The following is a 14,781-nucleotide window of genomic DNA, read 5'->3' on the forward strand; positions in this document are numbered from 1 at the left end:
GTCCACGGAAATCGCATGTATTTCTTGTTGTTTTTATTTTAGTTTAAATTGCAGTTTATATATTGTTTAATATTTTACAACTATGCTTCTTAAGTTTGTGTGGCATGTTTTGTTCTGCTTTTATTATTTTTTGCTCAAATTTAAAAATATTAAACAGCATGTAGTTTATTATTGATGTTGTTGCTGCTGCTAAATAGATTTTAAAAATACTTAAATAATGTACAGTTCATAATAATAATTATAATATTACAATTACATGTTCTATATGCTATATTTATGCAATATATATGTTTACGTGTGTGTGTGTGTTTGTCTGTCTGTCTAGGTATGTGTGTATTTGTGTCTATTTTTTACTTTTTGTTATTGAAATTTTTTTGTGTTTTTGTTGAATAACACAACGTTGTTTATTTTAATTAATTAAATTAGAATAGTTTGCATTTTGTTTTTATTTAGTACAAGTACAAGATATATTTGTAGTTAAGTTTGCTTTACTCTCATCGTTTGCTACTTTATTGGGGGTCAAGATATAGATTTTATGAATCGCTAGAGGATTTGTGGATTGTGCTCATAATGTCCAGCAAATTGATATAAAAAATTAAAAAATAAACTATACAATCTAAAAATGTTGCATAGTTTTTATTATTATATTGATAACAGAACTACAATCGAACATGATTTTCTTTTGCTACTTTCACTTATTGCATTATGTGTTTTCTATAGTTTATTTGGATTTATTTTTATTTTTTCTTTATTTTTTGGAATAACATTTAATTGCGTTGAAGAAACAGCAATTGCATCGAGTGGAGAAATAAATATTGATTTGATATATATTTAAAAAAGAATGAATCTTTACGAGCATTTTGAAGTGCGATATGATATTGGCATAATGGGAGCTGCTGCTACGGGATGAGGAAGATGATGGTGATGATGAAGGAGGTTGGTTAATGCCTAATGCGCTTCAAGTCTAAGAGGCTTCCATAATTTTTGGCGGCCCGTGCTTTCATTCTAGTTATTATAATGCCTTACAAGTTACATATACATATGCCTAGGAGTTGTTACCATATATTTATAATGTTTCTTTATTTACGTCGGGATATTTAGCGTCTTGAACTGATCCTCCTGCATTTCAGTCATCATAAATGTGCCATCCTGCAGCAACAAAACAACGCGACGCGTGCCACCTGCATAACGAAGATGTTTGTTAAATAAATGTTTCAATATTGAATTGAAGATTTTCTATTTAAACTTACCCGGTGATGGTAAATCCGCTTGGACCACTTCGGCGGGTATTTGGGCCTCAGTCCCGTCGCTGTCTGACGTTGTGATGTGAATTTGCGCCGTATGCGGAGTGCTGCCCGCTGTTGTCGCCTCCTGTTGCTGTTGTTGCAGCACAGCCGCTTGATGTTGCGCCAACTCTTCTTCAGTCATGCTGACCAATATGTGCTCACCGTCGGCAGTGGCTTCGCCTTGCTGACCCACTGCTGCCACTGCCTCGGCCACAGCATTGTCCAGCGTGAGCACATCCTGATCCTCACCCTCCGCAGCGGCCACATAGGCGAATTGCTGCTCACCATCGGGACCCTGGGTCACCAGGATTGTCTGACCTTCGGCATTCTTGCCGGCCACCTGGTAGACGGTGCCATCTTCGCCTCGCACCAACAACGCTGAGCCATCCTCATTGGTGAGCACCTGCTGATCGCCGCCACCCAGCAGCGCTTGTGCGGCAGCCTCGAATTGTTCGCGCTGCTGTTCCTGCTGTTGCTCTTGCTCCATCTGCAGCTGCGTCTCCTCTTGGCCAATCAGTTTTCCCGTTATGGGACACAGCTGTGCCTGATGCTGTTGCAGATCTTCCTGTTCGATTTCCATCTCGATTTGCTTGGTGGCTGGTGGCGCATTCGCAGTGCGTTGTCGCAGCGGTGTCAGCTGCTGCACCTTCTGGATTTGCACCTGCTGCTGTTGTTGTTGCTGCTGCTGTTGCTGCAAGGCCTGAGCTTGTTGCTGTCGCTGTTGTCGAACTTGAGCTGCACGCTGTGCCAATTGATCCTCTCGGGTCATCACCTTCCGCGTCACTTTGAGATCTCCCGACTTCGATAGCTGCAGTATCTTTTGTTCGGGCGTCACAACTTTGCCACCGGCGCCTGCCACTTGCCGCTGCTGTTGTTGCTGTGGCGTATTGGCTCGTGCTACAACCATCCGTCCACCGCCTCGTGCTGGCGTTCCAACCTGTTGTCGCAGTGGATTCGGTGTGCTGCTGGTTCCCGCCGGCCGGCGTTGAAGCTGATTGCCGCCGCCCTGGCCAAAGGTGCGCAACACATGCGGGCGCTGGCCAACAGTCAGAGGAGAACTCGTTCCAGATGCTCGTGCCACAGCCATGCGCTTGGCAGCTGGCGCAACAGTTGAGGCGGAGGCTGCAGCAGGAACGCTCTTAACTGCAGAAGATACTGGGCTGCCACCTTCTGCATTCTCTACCCGAAAGATTCCTCTGGTGCTGGCGTTGATCTCTGTGCGCGTTAAATATCTCACAGGACACTCGGTTTTTTGACGCTTCTGCAATAAAATTAAGAAGCAAATCAATTTTAGATATACATTTATAAAGGGTTTACATAAGATCTGGATATAGACAATACTATCTATAATCAGTTGAAGGATTGCTTGCTTCTGATAGCTAGTAATCTAAGTCTTCCTTATATAAAATTGTCAATACGAATTTACTAATTATGATTAATCGATGAACCAATTTATTTTCGATTGGTTTAATACAATTACCCATTCAAAAACATATATTGCGATTATTGCGAACTTTGACTAGGTGGTAATAGTTATCAAGATGAAAACTCTTTCGATATAATCAATAACACATTCATTCATTTTGACATTATGTTCTACATAAGACACTAAGAGCTAAGCTCTTTAAAAACACTCACTGCTTGAATGGTATTGGGCATTTCGGGTTTACGAAACATCCCGGTGCTGGTGCTGTCGTCCGTGTAGATGATTTCGCCCATCTTGGATTCATGCTCGCTAGCCAGACCACTGGACGAGGACGAGGTGTTGCCATTGACGCGTGGCGACGCTGTTGCTGACACCGCCGATTGGATTTTGGGCTTATTCAACTGCACGGAACTGCCGCCGTTTTTTAAACGCTTCACCGTATGCGATGGTATTAGATCCTCTTCGAGATCTTCCATTTCCATGGAATCATTGGATGCATTCAAGCCAGTACCCTCGGCACTGGAATCCGTATGATTCAATTTACGCTTCATGGTCGTTGTGGCAGCTGTTGACCATTCCTGCTCCGTGGCCGACTCGTCCTCGTTGGCCGACGAGGGCGAAGTGGATCCCTCGCCGCCAGCACTCTCATTTACCCACTGCTTGAATTGATCCATCGCTTTGGTTTTCGAAGTGCGCGAAGGACGCGAACCAGCAACTGCCGAAGAATTTGGTGATATCGCCGATGAGGATTGGGGACTTAGCGGTGCTGTATCCGTTTTTATCGTAGTCTGTTTATCCTGTTGCTGTTTCTCTTGCTGCATGCGTTTCAAAGCGTCCAAGCTCTTCTCACGCTTTAGCTTTTGGCGTGCCAACTGCTTCTCGAACATTTGCAAAAAGTAGGGAACACGCTCCAGATTCGCCATTACCTCCCAGGTGTTCTCATTGTGCGATCGATCGATCCATTTCACCAGATATTCGTGTGTGCGACGCCGTGGGTTATAACGTTTCGCCACAATGCTCTCCACTGCTTCCTCAGTGCGTTGTTCGGTCTTGGGATCGACACGAATGGCAATCCGATTGTTATTCTTCACGGGCGAAGAGCCACCGGTAGGCGTGGGCGTGCCTGGCTTGGATTTGGGACGCTCGTTCTCTGTGTCCTTAATCTGGGATGCAATTGTGCCCAGCTTGCTGCCAGGAGATTCTAAAAACAAGCGAATTTAGTAATAGGTAACAAAATTAAAATATACACATTGCACTTACTTCTTGTGGGTGACACACTGGATGTGTTGCTGTTGGCTGTGCTGTTGTTATTGTTATTGTTGGTGGGATTCACCACCGTCTTGGTGATGCGCACCGGCATATCCTGCAACTGGCCATGACCGATCTTTCCAAAGGACTGTATTGTCCTGCCGGCCACAATCCACGGTTCACGCACACTCTCCTCTAGCTTGACCCAGTGTTGATAAAGTGCCCAGGAATTGGAGGACGAGTTGCTGCCCTTGCGTGTGTGCAACTGTGTGGCCTTCCATAGTGTGAATGCCCAAATGATGGGCTTCGTATCGAGTGAATCCTTCAAATTCGAATTCTCTTTTTCGCAGGCATCGTCTTCCTTGTGCGCTCGGAACTCTTCCACAAAGTTAAAAGCCCGCAAGCATCGGCCACAAACGAGCACATCCATGTTGGCCAACTCCTCCTGGGCAGCTGCGTGAGAAGAGGGAAGAAAATCTGTTAAATTTCATTTCGCTTTTTTTTGCTGACTTACCTCGAATAATATTTGCGTGTTTGCCAATTTCTGTCGGTGCAATCTCCTGTGCCAACATTATACACGTTATTAACGCTGCAGCTACAAAATATACACAATTTAAATTACTTTCTGTACTATTCAATTTAAAACCAAAAAAAAACTGTAAGAAATACGCGCACAAACACACACACGCACATCATGAGCAAAATATAAAAAAAAAGTACAGTGCCGTGGTGTGTTTATGCAACGATGTGGCAACTTTAACAACACACACAACTCTGGCTGGCAACCATCAACCATATGTGGTGGATTTTGTTCGTATGTAATGTTCAGATTACAGAGCGCCTAGGACGAAAGACGAGCACAAAGAGTAATGCGCGACTGGAAAATGCAGCGAAGAACCGCACAAAGCGTAGACGCACAAAACATAGCAAACCGGGCGCGAAATATGCAATAGCAATAAATACAGAATATACAACTTTTATTTGGAAGAGAAATTATGTATGCCTTTTAAACATAGCAACAGCGAAAATAAATTTTTTCCTATTTTTTTGTTGCTTATCTTCTTGGTAGCCGCCATTTCAGTAGAAAAGGCCGCGCACGGCACTTGCAACTGTGAATATTGTGTGAATGAAATAAATAATTTGCACAGATGTTGGTATGCTTATATTAATTTCCTTTAATATGCTTTATAATTCATTCATAACAATTTACTATTTATTGGATAGACAATTTGAACTTCAATTGCAAATTTTGCTTTTTTTCTCAGCAGTTTTCTGTATGCTTTTTCACCCGCATTAGTTTGACATTATTCTTTTCGCTTGATTTTCACACACCTTCATATAAAAATGAATTAATTTATTAAATTGAATAGTTGCTAGTTCTTTGAACAAGTTATTTTAATTTAACTGTTTTTATTCTCCTACTCGCGCAACGCTGTTCACAATTGCACGCGCGCCAACTCTGAATGCCAAAAAAGTTTGTACAACTGAACGAAGTGGCCAGTTCTCTTTTCGGTGCACGGCACTGGTGACTTTTGCCTGCCCTACTTTGTTTATATGCACTTAGAAAACGCACTAAATATGGTTGCAATTTAATTACAATAATACTTAATTTTAAATTTGCAAATATTTAAATATACTTAATTAAACTTTTTTAAGGAATTACATACAAAATTGAGAATTTTAATGTATCGAACGTGCCGTCTATGCTCGATTGACTGTGTAGTGCCGTTTTTCGTTCGTCCGAGTTTTGTAGCCCTCTCAACGCCAATCACGTGGCGTGGTGTGTTTCTGCTGTCTATATGGCAACACTGTGCCTTTGTCAATAAACGAACTTATTATTTTACCCGTTTATTTGCAATCACAGTAAAGTCTAATAATTTTTGTAAGTCATTAAATTTTATTGCTTAATTTTTGGAAAAATTTCAGAATACATTTGAGTCATTAATATAATGAGTATGTTTGATAGGCAACTCTATTGTTTTGACCTATACATTTTTTGGGTGTGTACACACTTGTTTGCTTGCCGGTCTAAATAAATGTTGTGTTAAGAGTGCATACGGCTTTTGTTTAATTTTTAAATTTATTGCAAACGAAACAAAGCACTCAGCATGGCGGATGACGATAAAGACGATCAAAAGGAGTATCGCTGGGAGACGGGCTACGAGAAGACATGGTAAGCAAAACAAAGTGCTGTTTCTCGTTGTACTTCTAAATTTGTGAAATTTGATGTGCATCACAGGGAAGCCATCAAGGAGGATGACGATGGCATGCTGGACAGCGCCATTGCCGATCTCATACAGAAGGCGAAGCGCAAGCGGCAGGCGGAGAAGACCAAACAGAATCGCTTGGGCATGATGCGACATCTCTTTATCGTCCTCGACTGTTCGGAGTCCATGAGCGTGCCCGATTTGAAGCCTACGCGTTTGTTGTGCACACTGAAGCTGCTGGAGATCTTCATAGAGGAGTTCTTTGATCAGAATCCCATCAGTCAGCTGGGCATTATAGCGTTGAAGGCGAAACGTGCCGAGAAGATCACAGAACTCACGGGCACATCACGTGTGCATCTTAAGGCGCTGGAAGGGTGAGTAGAATCGCTGGAGTCAATCGTCTTTTAATACAAAGTCTTGCAGCTTGGCCAATGTGTCGCTGACCAGTGAACCATCGCTGCAAAACGGTTTGGATTTGGCGCTCAAGACATTAAAGGTGGTGCCATCGCATGCCTCGCGAGAGATTGTCATCATTATGGGCTCTTTAACCACTTGTGATCCGGTGGACATTAATTCAACAATCGAGGAGTTGCAAAAGGAACGCATTCGTTGTTCGGTCATCTCGCTGTCGGCGGAAATTCACATTTGTCGGCATCTCACACAACAAACGATGGGAACTTTCGGCGCTGTGCTCGACGATTCGCATTTTCGTGATCAGCTGTTGTCGCAAATTGATCCTCCGCCCGCTGCCAAGACGCAGGATAATTCATTGATTCGCATGGGCTTTCCGCATAGTAAAAACGAGTCCGATGGAAAAGATGCCGCACTCTCCATGTGCATGTGTCACATAGAAAACAGCGATGAGCCCAGTGAATTGTCCACTACAGGCCATCATTGTCCACAATGCAACAGCAAGTACTGTGAACTGCCCGTGGAGTGTTTATGTTGCGGCCTCACATTGGTGTCGGCACCACATTTAGCACGCTCTTATCATCATCTGTTTCCTGTGCCCAATTTCGAGGAGTTGCCATTTGAATCGGTGCCACCGGAAGCACCCGACTTTGGCAGTCTACGCAAATGCTACAGCTGTATTAAGGTGCTCAATGCGGTGGCGGATAAAAGCGTCTTCAAGTGTGGCTACTGCCAGCAGTTCTTCTGCATCGACTGTGATATCTTCATACATGAGACGTTGCATGCTTGCGTCGGCTGCAACACAATTCCTGGTGTGGCGGGATTGGTCTATCAAAAGCAGGGTGGCAAAGCCGCCCCAGATGCCCACCAGCAGCAGCCATCCATGATGCCCTCTTCGTCCAAGCAGCGCAGTCAGCAGTACTCTATGTAAAATGGGCCAATCTTAACCATAAACAATACACAATAAGTAAGCTTGAGTTGCATATCAAAATGCATATGAATTGTTGTTGATAAGTCCAAATAAAATATAAGCAATCTTTACGTTGTAAGATCATTTGTATTACATTTATGTCTAATTACAGGGTATTTGCCATTGACTTAGTGCCTTCAACTCTGCGTCCAATTACAGTGTTTTGCAATTGTTCAAGATCTAAGTCAATCTATAATAGATTGTCAAGGGTTTTACATCGAATCTGCTAACGTTTTTCAATTATTTGCAGCGCATTGCAGCTACGACCAGTTCGAATATCTAAAAGTTACTACTACAAATTAATTATTAAATGATTTTCGCATTGTTTTTGTTTGTTTTTTTCTATTGTAGTAGTTAGATGTTTTCTGTCTATTGTTATTGCGTTTGCTGTAGTCATTCACAGTTAATTCTTGCCATTTATTTTTGCTGTATTCGGTATTTCGTATCTGAATCTGAACTTGGCGTATCTTGTTTTGTCTGTGTCTCGCCAACGTTCGTCGCACTCGGGTCGAATTTTCCACTTGGCAGGTGTTGTTCTTATTCCGCTTATAATTATAATAATAAAAGAACATTTTTAACGCTGTTGCTTCAAATAATATACATGTTTAATTCACCAGGCGACAAGTTGTTTTTATGTATAACAGTTTAAAATTGTGTATATCGAACGGAATTTTAAGTGAAAATAAGTGGATTTAAATAATATTAAAGTATTATTGAAAAATTGCGAAAGTATAACAGTTGTATAACAGTTAAGTGTGAATCGTCAATTGAATTAAAGTTTTCTTACAAATCAGTGAGAGTATAACAGTTTTGCAAAATAAATATAACAATTTTTTTTATTTTATTTCAAGGTAAATAATTTAAATTTACTATATTATAATAAGGGTGAGAGGATAAGAGTTTTACAATAAATGTGTACAAGAAAAAATTAACTTTGATATTTTCCTAATTCTTCAACATGTATGTATATGAAAAGTTATTAAGATAATGGATTAGAAAAGTGTTGATTCAAAGTTTTAAGATAAATGTGAGAATTAAGATAATATGCTAGATCGGTTGAGCAAAAGTTTTAAAAAAATTGAAATTAATAATAAATACAAAATGTAACTATGTTACCTTAGTGCTTAATAATTTATAAGAATTTTTATTTTGATATATGAGTTTATTATAATAAGTAATGCATTTTATGGCCAAGTAGAAATCGGAAATATTTTAGAAATTTATATGTACGTATTAATTTTACACTTCTCCAAAAAAAGTTTCCGTGCTGCCGAAATTTCCATAACCTAGCCCAAGAACGGATCTATTTATTATTATAACACAATGGCGAACTTTAAATTCTATTTTGCGCAACGTCATTTAATAATATTAATGTTGAATTGTTTTTGTTATTTTTCGAAGCCATAAAATTCGTATATGGCTTAAACTGAACGTCAATGACACTGCCTTAAACGAGTTGTGAACTGGTTTCAACCAAGCTGAACCGCAAACATCATTCATACTTCAGTTCTACCAAATACTCACACTCACACTCGTATAACAACACAAAAAAAAAACAACACCAACAAAAGATGTTTGAGTATTTTAGAATTACAAAATGTTTACAGTTTGCGATAAAATTCTTAAAGTCAGCTTTGTGGTCAAATATCGACAAACACCTGAAAATACTTTAAAAGTTCGAGAGACCCATAAATAATGCATACATAGTATTCAGCTAAACAAGTGAAATATTTGTGAATATCAGCATGATTAGCTGCGCATTAACTGTCACATATATCAACTTTTGAATGAAAGTCAAAGCTGATGAATATAATCCAATTATTGTACTATATAGTGGGCGTTAAATGTTTACTATTTAAAATACATACGAGAATAACAGAGTAGTAATTCTTTATAGATATATTATATATCCATCGGAAGGGTAGTGATTAATAGTCTCAACTAAATACTTACGAATTTAATTTCGAAAACTTTTCCTAACAAAAAGATTACAGCCACTTTAAATATTACGTATACGTTGACTTCCATTGGAAGTTTTGGACGTTTTTAGATAAATCAAATAATAGTTCAGTTTCTAATACATTTTAATAAAAATGTTAATAAATGTAGAATTGCTTCCAGTTATTAATAGTCTTTTTAAGTTAAGTAATTTTAAATAATACGTATACGAGTAATTGTCCGTTAAAATAGCATTGACACTCGACTAGCTTATATGGCAATATGTGTAACTAAAATGTAAATATAAGAATAATATGAAGCTTTACTGCTTCTAGGTATTAATGGTCTAGTAAACTCTTCTATCATTAACCTTTAGGGCTAGGTTGTAATGACACATTTCTTAGAACCTTTGTACTATCAACTTCACAAGTCTTGGTGCCTCTATGAACAATGTGAATCACAGTTGATATTAACTTATAAATATTTATTGCAATAAAAATAAATGAATTTCTTTAAGCATTGCATTTAAATACTATTAATTTTTATAAAATTATCTAATGCTGTTTAATTTGCAAACTTGAACTTCGATTGCTATCTCAGAATAGCAGTATAATAAATGTGAACTAGTTCTACGTGTATTACCCCTCTAATAATCTGTCAATAACCTCTCCAACCGGTTGCCCACCCTCTTTATTTGCAGTTATGATTAGAACTATAGCTATAACTAACCCATAGACCGACACTTTCCATTGGCAACCTTGGATTCGTAGAGATGGCACACAAGAGGAAGGAGGAAGGGGAAGGTTCATTGTCTCGACTCGTTTTAAATCAGAGTGATCTACATTTAGTCACTGAATAAATGGACGCAATTCGCATTTAACAGACACATAGTCAGACAGACAGTCAGACAGCTCTATTGCAACTAATTACTGGACTTACCGAGTACTCGCATTCATCTCGGGACTTCCGCATTTCGAGCTGAGGCACCTGTTTCTCTCACTGAAACAAGCTGTGAATTGGATAATAAATATTGCTTTGGACACTTGCTTGGTCAAATAATAGCCAACGAGATGCAATATACTAAGTATCTTGATGCTATACTATATGTGTAGAACGTTTTCAGCTTGGACACAATTGACACAATTAGCATTCGTCTAATTGCACACAATTTTCATGGGCTTTAAGCTTTCGCCTCGTCATTAGGAAAATTGCATAGGCAAATGAATGCAGACAGAATTTTCATTAGCACAAGGCTAGCACCCTGTTCTTCCCCCAAAACTTCAACTTCCCCGCAAAAATACCGTACTCCCTTTTATAATAATTTATGCTCGAAATACGCCTAAAAGTGTGCTGTATAATTTGCCAGACAGCAACGCGAGGCAAAGTAACCGAAAGCAACTTTGATGCTGCCGTAAAGTTTTCTGCGGCTAATCACTTGTTAAGTTATTTGTTAAGGCATGTACGAGTTGGCTAACAGGCACCAAGATGGCTCAAACGAGTGCTGGAGTGAGAGGTCAGAGGTTGCTCGAGGGCAACGCCAAATATTTGTGGCATGTTTGTCTCCCCTCTCTCTCCCACACTCAGTTCCACTCTCTGTTATTCAAGCCTATCCATTGATTCTATGCTCAACTTATTTGCATTTTCCGCAAGTTTCCTCGTAAATTGGCTATGCATAATAAAATGGCAACAATTTGTAATTTATAATAACTAATTAGCAAGGCACAGACAAAGAGTCAACTTTTGTTTAATAATGAGTATGTTATTTAAGCTAAAAAGCATACAATTTTTATCAACAAAACTCTTTATGTGCAAATCCATATTTTATTTATTGTTTATTTTTAGCGATCAGATATACTTAAATATCTATCATACATTACACTTTCCAATTAATTATGGATGTCTCTGGTGATTTTATTGTTTATTATTTTGTTAAAAGCATTTGAAACATTAAATTTATTGATTAGGAATTAAAATTATTATTTCTATTTATAAAAATTAGCATTTCTGTAAAAAAACTAGTACATAATAAAAGTAAAAATTGGATTCTTTGTTTAATAAATTTACTAGAAAGGATAAATACAATACAAATATTGTGCAGTAGTTGCCAAATTACTGTAAAGCAAAATTTATAAAACTTTCTTCTGTTATTTTCTGTTTGTTGGAAAAAACATGATATCTACACAACTTGTTTTATTTTAAGCTTTACATAACACATTCTTTAAGTATTAAATGTGTTTCAATAGGTTGTAAATTCAAACAAATATGTATTTGAACAATAACTAAATAGCGTATATCAATGATTGACAGCGAACAATGAAAAATAATATTATAATACCAATTATAAGAAGAATGTATATATAAATATACAATTACAACCAACTTGAAGGCACGCGTGTTTCAAAATTTCGTATAATTATAAATACAAATGAATATTAATTATTAAATTAAATAGTTTATTTTTGAGAGGCTTATAAAAAGCAGTCTACTGCATGTAAAATCCATTAGCACCTGGAGATTCTCAGGTTGGGCCTCCATAATCAATTTCAACTGCTTTTAAATATATAATTTTGCTAAATAATTCAATTAGTGAGCTCAGAAAAAAGGCGTTGCTACCAATAAAATTTTAATTAGCAACCCAAAAGTTTTATTAACAAAATTTGTGTTTCCAAAAACAATCACTTCAGTCAGTCAAAGAGAAATAAGCAGACGCTGAGGTGTCCAAGATTTTATTTATGAATGGAATTGTTTTCATAACTCAAATTAAAAAATATTTTTGTATCTCCATTCATTATAAAATTAGATATTAGAAAAAAACCAAGCTATCCATCTATTTACTGTTATCTTTCTGGTGAATAATAAATGAATATATATAATAATGTAAATACTATATTTTACAATCAATTAGAACACTCTATCCAACACTGTTTGCATGCATCGTAATGTCTGACATTAAACTGATTTAATTATATGTAAAGTCTCTAACAATTGTTACTAGTTTTTTTTTAACATTTTATTTTTCATGTTTATTTAATCAAGAGTGTTGTTGTTGTTGTCGCTGTTTTTGTCATGCATCATGACATATTATTAATAAACATTATTTGCATTTGACAAAAGAAATACCACAAAATGCGAGCCAAAGAATGGTTTTTCATTTATCAAAGCAAACAGCAAAACATACGGCAAATAATTTCCGGCAAAATATTGAAATTCGTAATCCGAACGGATAGACCAGACCAAACAGATATGTAGACAGATGGGACAATACAGACAAACCGACAGATCGGACAGATTGGACAGACAGACAGACAGACAGATTGCTGATGGCTCGTGGCCTCCCCAAAGCAAATTGACAATTAATGCCATAAATTCAACTTTTTCATTTTGGTTAGCAAAAATACAATGCAATTATTTAATAAATCTGCGCACAAGCTCAATTGTTTGCAATTGTTTGCTGGTTAATTGCTAATTTTAATATGTGTGGGAATAAAGATTCTTAATTGGTTATAATCGACTTGTATTTTATACGCAGTCTTTATTTGATACCTGGCTCGGTTCCAGAGTAGATAAAGCACATAAGTAGAATAATAATTTCAATAGATCTGTGATATTTATTTATTTCAAATGCATCTTGCTTCTGGAAATACTTTAGAGTATCTAACTGAAGTCTCTTTTTATTTATATGAGTAAAATTAGTGTCAATTTTTGTTGAAAGTTTACCAAATTGATAATCATTTAAGTTCTTAATAAACTTTTCATTACTTAATGCAAAATATTTGGATCCTTGCAATCTATTGAAGGATATGTATTTTTAGTAAGCCACAATTTTCTCGAAATTGTATAATAATGTTTAATCTACAATTTTGTTTTTATACATTTGTATAAAAGTGTTTATTCTACAACTCTATAATATTAAAGGGTATTAAATAATCGTAAGCTTCAACTCACACTCTCTTGTTAATGCATCTCTTTAGTTTACAGACAACAATTTGTCTGGGTAAATTAAGCTTGGTTTTCCGTACACGTGATAACCTTAACCCGTTTACCTTAAAGCGTGGCTATCATAAGTATTGTGCATGAAAATGGAACCCCCTATTGAATTGCATTTCAAATTACTTCAAATGCAACTGCAATTGCTGCAGTCTCATTTATGCCGGAGATACAAGTCGTATTAATAGTGAGATGATCTCAAAACTGAATTCATAAATATATAAATTTTAATATAAAACAAAGTGGTCTGCCATTAGGCACGTTCTGTTCATAGAACATTTATTTATGATGTATTCTGGGAATTCCTCTTATCTAATCCACATATTCGTTGTTGCAATTCTGTGAGTCAACGATTAAAGTATGAAATGTTTAGGGCTTAGAGGGACGTTGTTACACCTTTGTCACATTTAATCACGTTGTTTAACTAGTGTTTTCCATTGGTTTGCAAAATACAAATACGAATATGAACATTGCACAAATCACGTTAGTTTAATGTGCTTTGTAGACGATGACTAGTTACAGAGAACATAGAGGAGCTTAAGAAGTGATAAGTTAGATGAATCATGCATTCGATTTGTCGGGTATCTTGGTTATTTCTTTCAGTTCTTTAATTTAATATTCAAACTACGTATAGATAGTCTTATAACAATAGTAACTGACAATTGCTTTTACTATCGATAGTTTTATTATCACAATAATTATCTATGTAGTATTTCGGACATTTTAATAAAATAATTTTAATTTTAAATAAACATTTTTTATTTTTGTCAACATTATTTGCATATATCACACAGATAATTCTTACAGGGCCCTGCACGATAGTAATTGTTAAATTATTTATAGTACTATCGATAGTTTTGCAGCGATAGTAATTCTCTATAAATTAATTGTTTTGAACACACAGTTTTCATTTCAATATAAAGATTAGTTGCACATACCCCTTCATACATCTTACAGGGTAATCGTATTACAAATGTAACTGTTAACGCATCTGCTTTGGGTTTGTTTCTTATTTCATCGTTAACTCTGCTTTGCATGCTTATCTGCATTTTAAATATACCCTGCACCCATAAAACGTATTTCAAGAGAGTAATTAAGATGCGATCATTCTTAAAAAAAGGCATATTTGTTTTTAGTCATCGTTCTAATCATAATATAAATAATTTCTGCGTAAAGAAAAGATTAAAGCAGGGAATTTCAATGAATAACTAGAAAAAATAAAGTTGTGCGATAGCTGCGCTTATAAGTGCAGGGTATCTGCTAGTCGGGTATATAATTTCCACTTTTTTCCACCGACTTTTCATTTGT

At 37.0% G+C, this 14,781-nt stretch overlaps 2 protein-coding genes across 2 annotated transcripts; one reads left to right on the plus strand and one right to left on the minus strand.

The window, feature by feature from the left end:
• Nucleotides 1-147: 147 nt before the first annotated feature.
• On the minus strand, nucleotides 148-5,432 carry LOC132793683 (alpha-protein kinase 1). Its single transcript, XM_060803717.1, has 6 exons — nucleotides 5,293-5,432; nucleotides 4,475-4,555; nucleotides 3,973-4,413; nucleotides 2,925-3,913; nucleotides 1,251-2,547; nucleotides 148-1,181 (listed from the first exon to the last, which is right to left on the minus strand). Exons 2-6 carry the CDS (start codon nucleotides 4,530-4,532, stop codon nucleotides 1,084-1,086), a joined length of 2,883 nt encoding a protein of 960 aa, XP_060659700.1. The 5' UTR covers nucleotides 4,533-4,555; nucleotides 5,293-5,432; the 3' UTR covers nucleotides 148-1,083.
• A 414-nt stretch (nucleotides 5,433-5,846) lies between these two features.
• Nucleotides 5,847-7,625, plus strand: LOC132793684 (general transcription factor IIH subunit 2). The gene is made up of 3 exons (XM_060803718.1): nucleotides 5,847-6,133; nucleotides 6,200-6,541; nucleotides 6,591-7,625. The coding sequence occupies exons 1-3, from the start codon at nucleotides 6,069-6,071 to the stop codon at nucleotides 7,507-7,509; spliced, it is 1,326 nt and encodes a 441-aa protein (XP_060659701.1). The 5' UTR covers nucleotides 5,847-6,068; the 3' UTR covers nucleotides 7,510-7,625.
• The last annotated feature ends 7,156 nt before the right edge of the window (nucleotides 7,626-14,781 follow it).

This window comes from Drosophila nasuta, chromosome 3 (assembly GCF_023558535.2).
Source record: "Drosophila nasuta strain 15112-1781.00 chromosome 3, ASM2355853v1, whole genome shotgun sequence".
In the NCBI taxonomy this organism is placed as follows: domain Eukaryota; kingdom Metazoa; phylum Arthropoda; class Insecta; order Diptera; family Drosophilidae; genus Drosophila; species Drosophila nasuta.

What these genes read in the sequence shown, in the direction of transcription:
- LOC132793683 (XM_060803717.1), bottom strand. Translation starts at nt 4,532, where the DNA reads ATGTTGGCACAGGAGATTGCACCGACAGAAATTGGCAAACACGCAAAT. An exon ending in TGCCCAATACCATTCAAGCA is followed by an intron (nt 2,548 to 2,924) that starts GTGAGTGTTTTT and finishes ATTTTATTGCAG; the next exon opens with AAGCGTCAAAAAACCGAGTG. An exon ending in AGCGGATTTACCATCACCGG is followed by an intron (nt 1,182 to 1,250) that starts GTAAGTTTAAAT and finishes TTCGTTATGCAG; the next exon opens with GTGGCACGCGTCGCGTTGTT.
- LOC132793684 (XM_060803718.1), top strand. Translation starts at nt 6,069, where the DNA reads ATGGCGGATGACGATAAAGACGATCAAAAGGAGTATCGCTGGGAGACG. An exon ending in ACGGGCTACGAGAAGACATG is followed by an intron (nt 6,134 to 6,199) that starts GTAAGCAAAACA and finishes TGTGCATCACAG; the next exon opens with GGAAGCCATCAAGGAGGATG. An exon ending in CATCTTAAGGCGCTGGAAGG is followed by an intron (nt 6,542 to 6,590) that starts GTGAGTAGAATC and finishes AAAGTCTTGCAG; the next exon opens with CTTGGCCAATGTGTCGCTGA.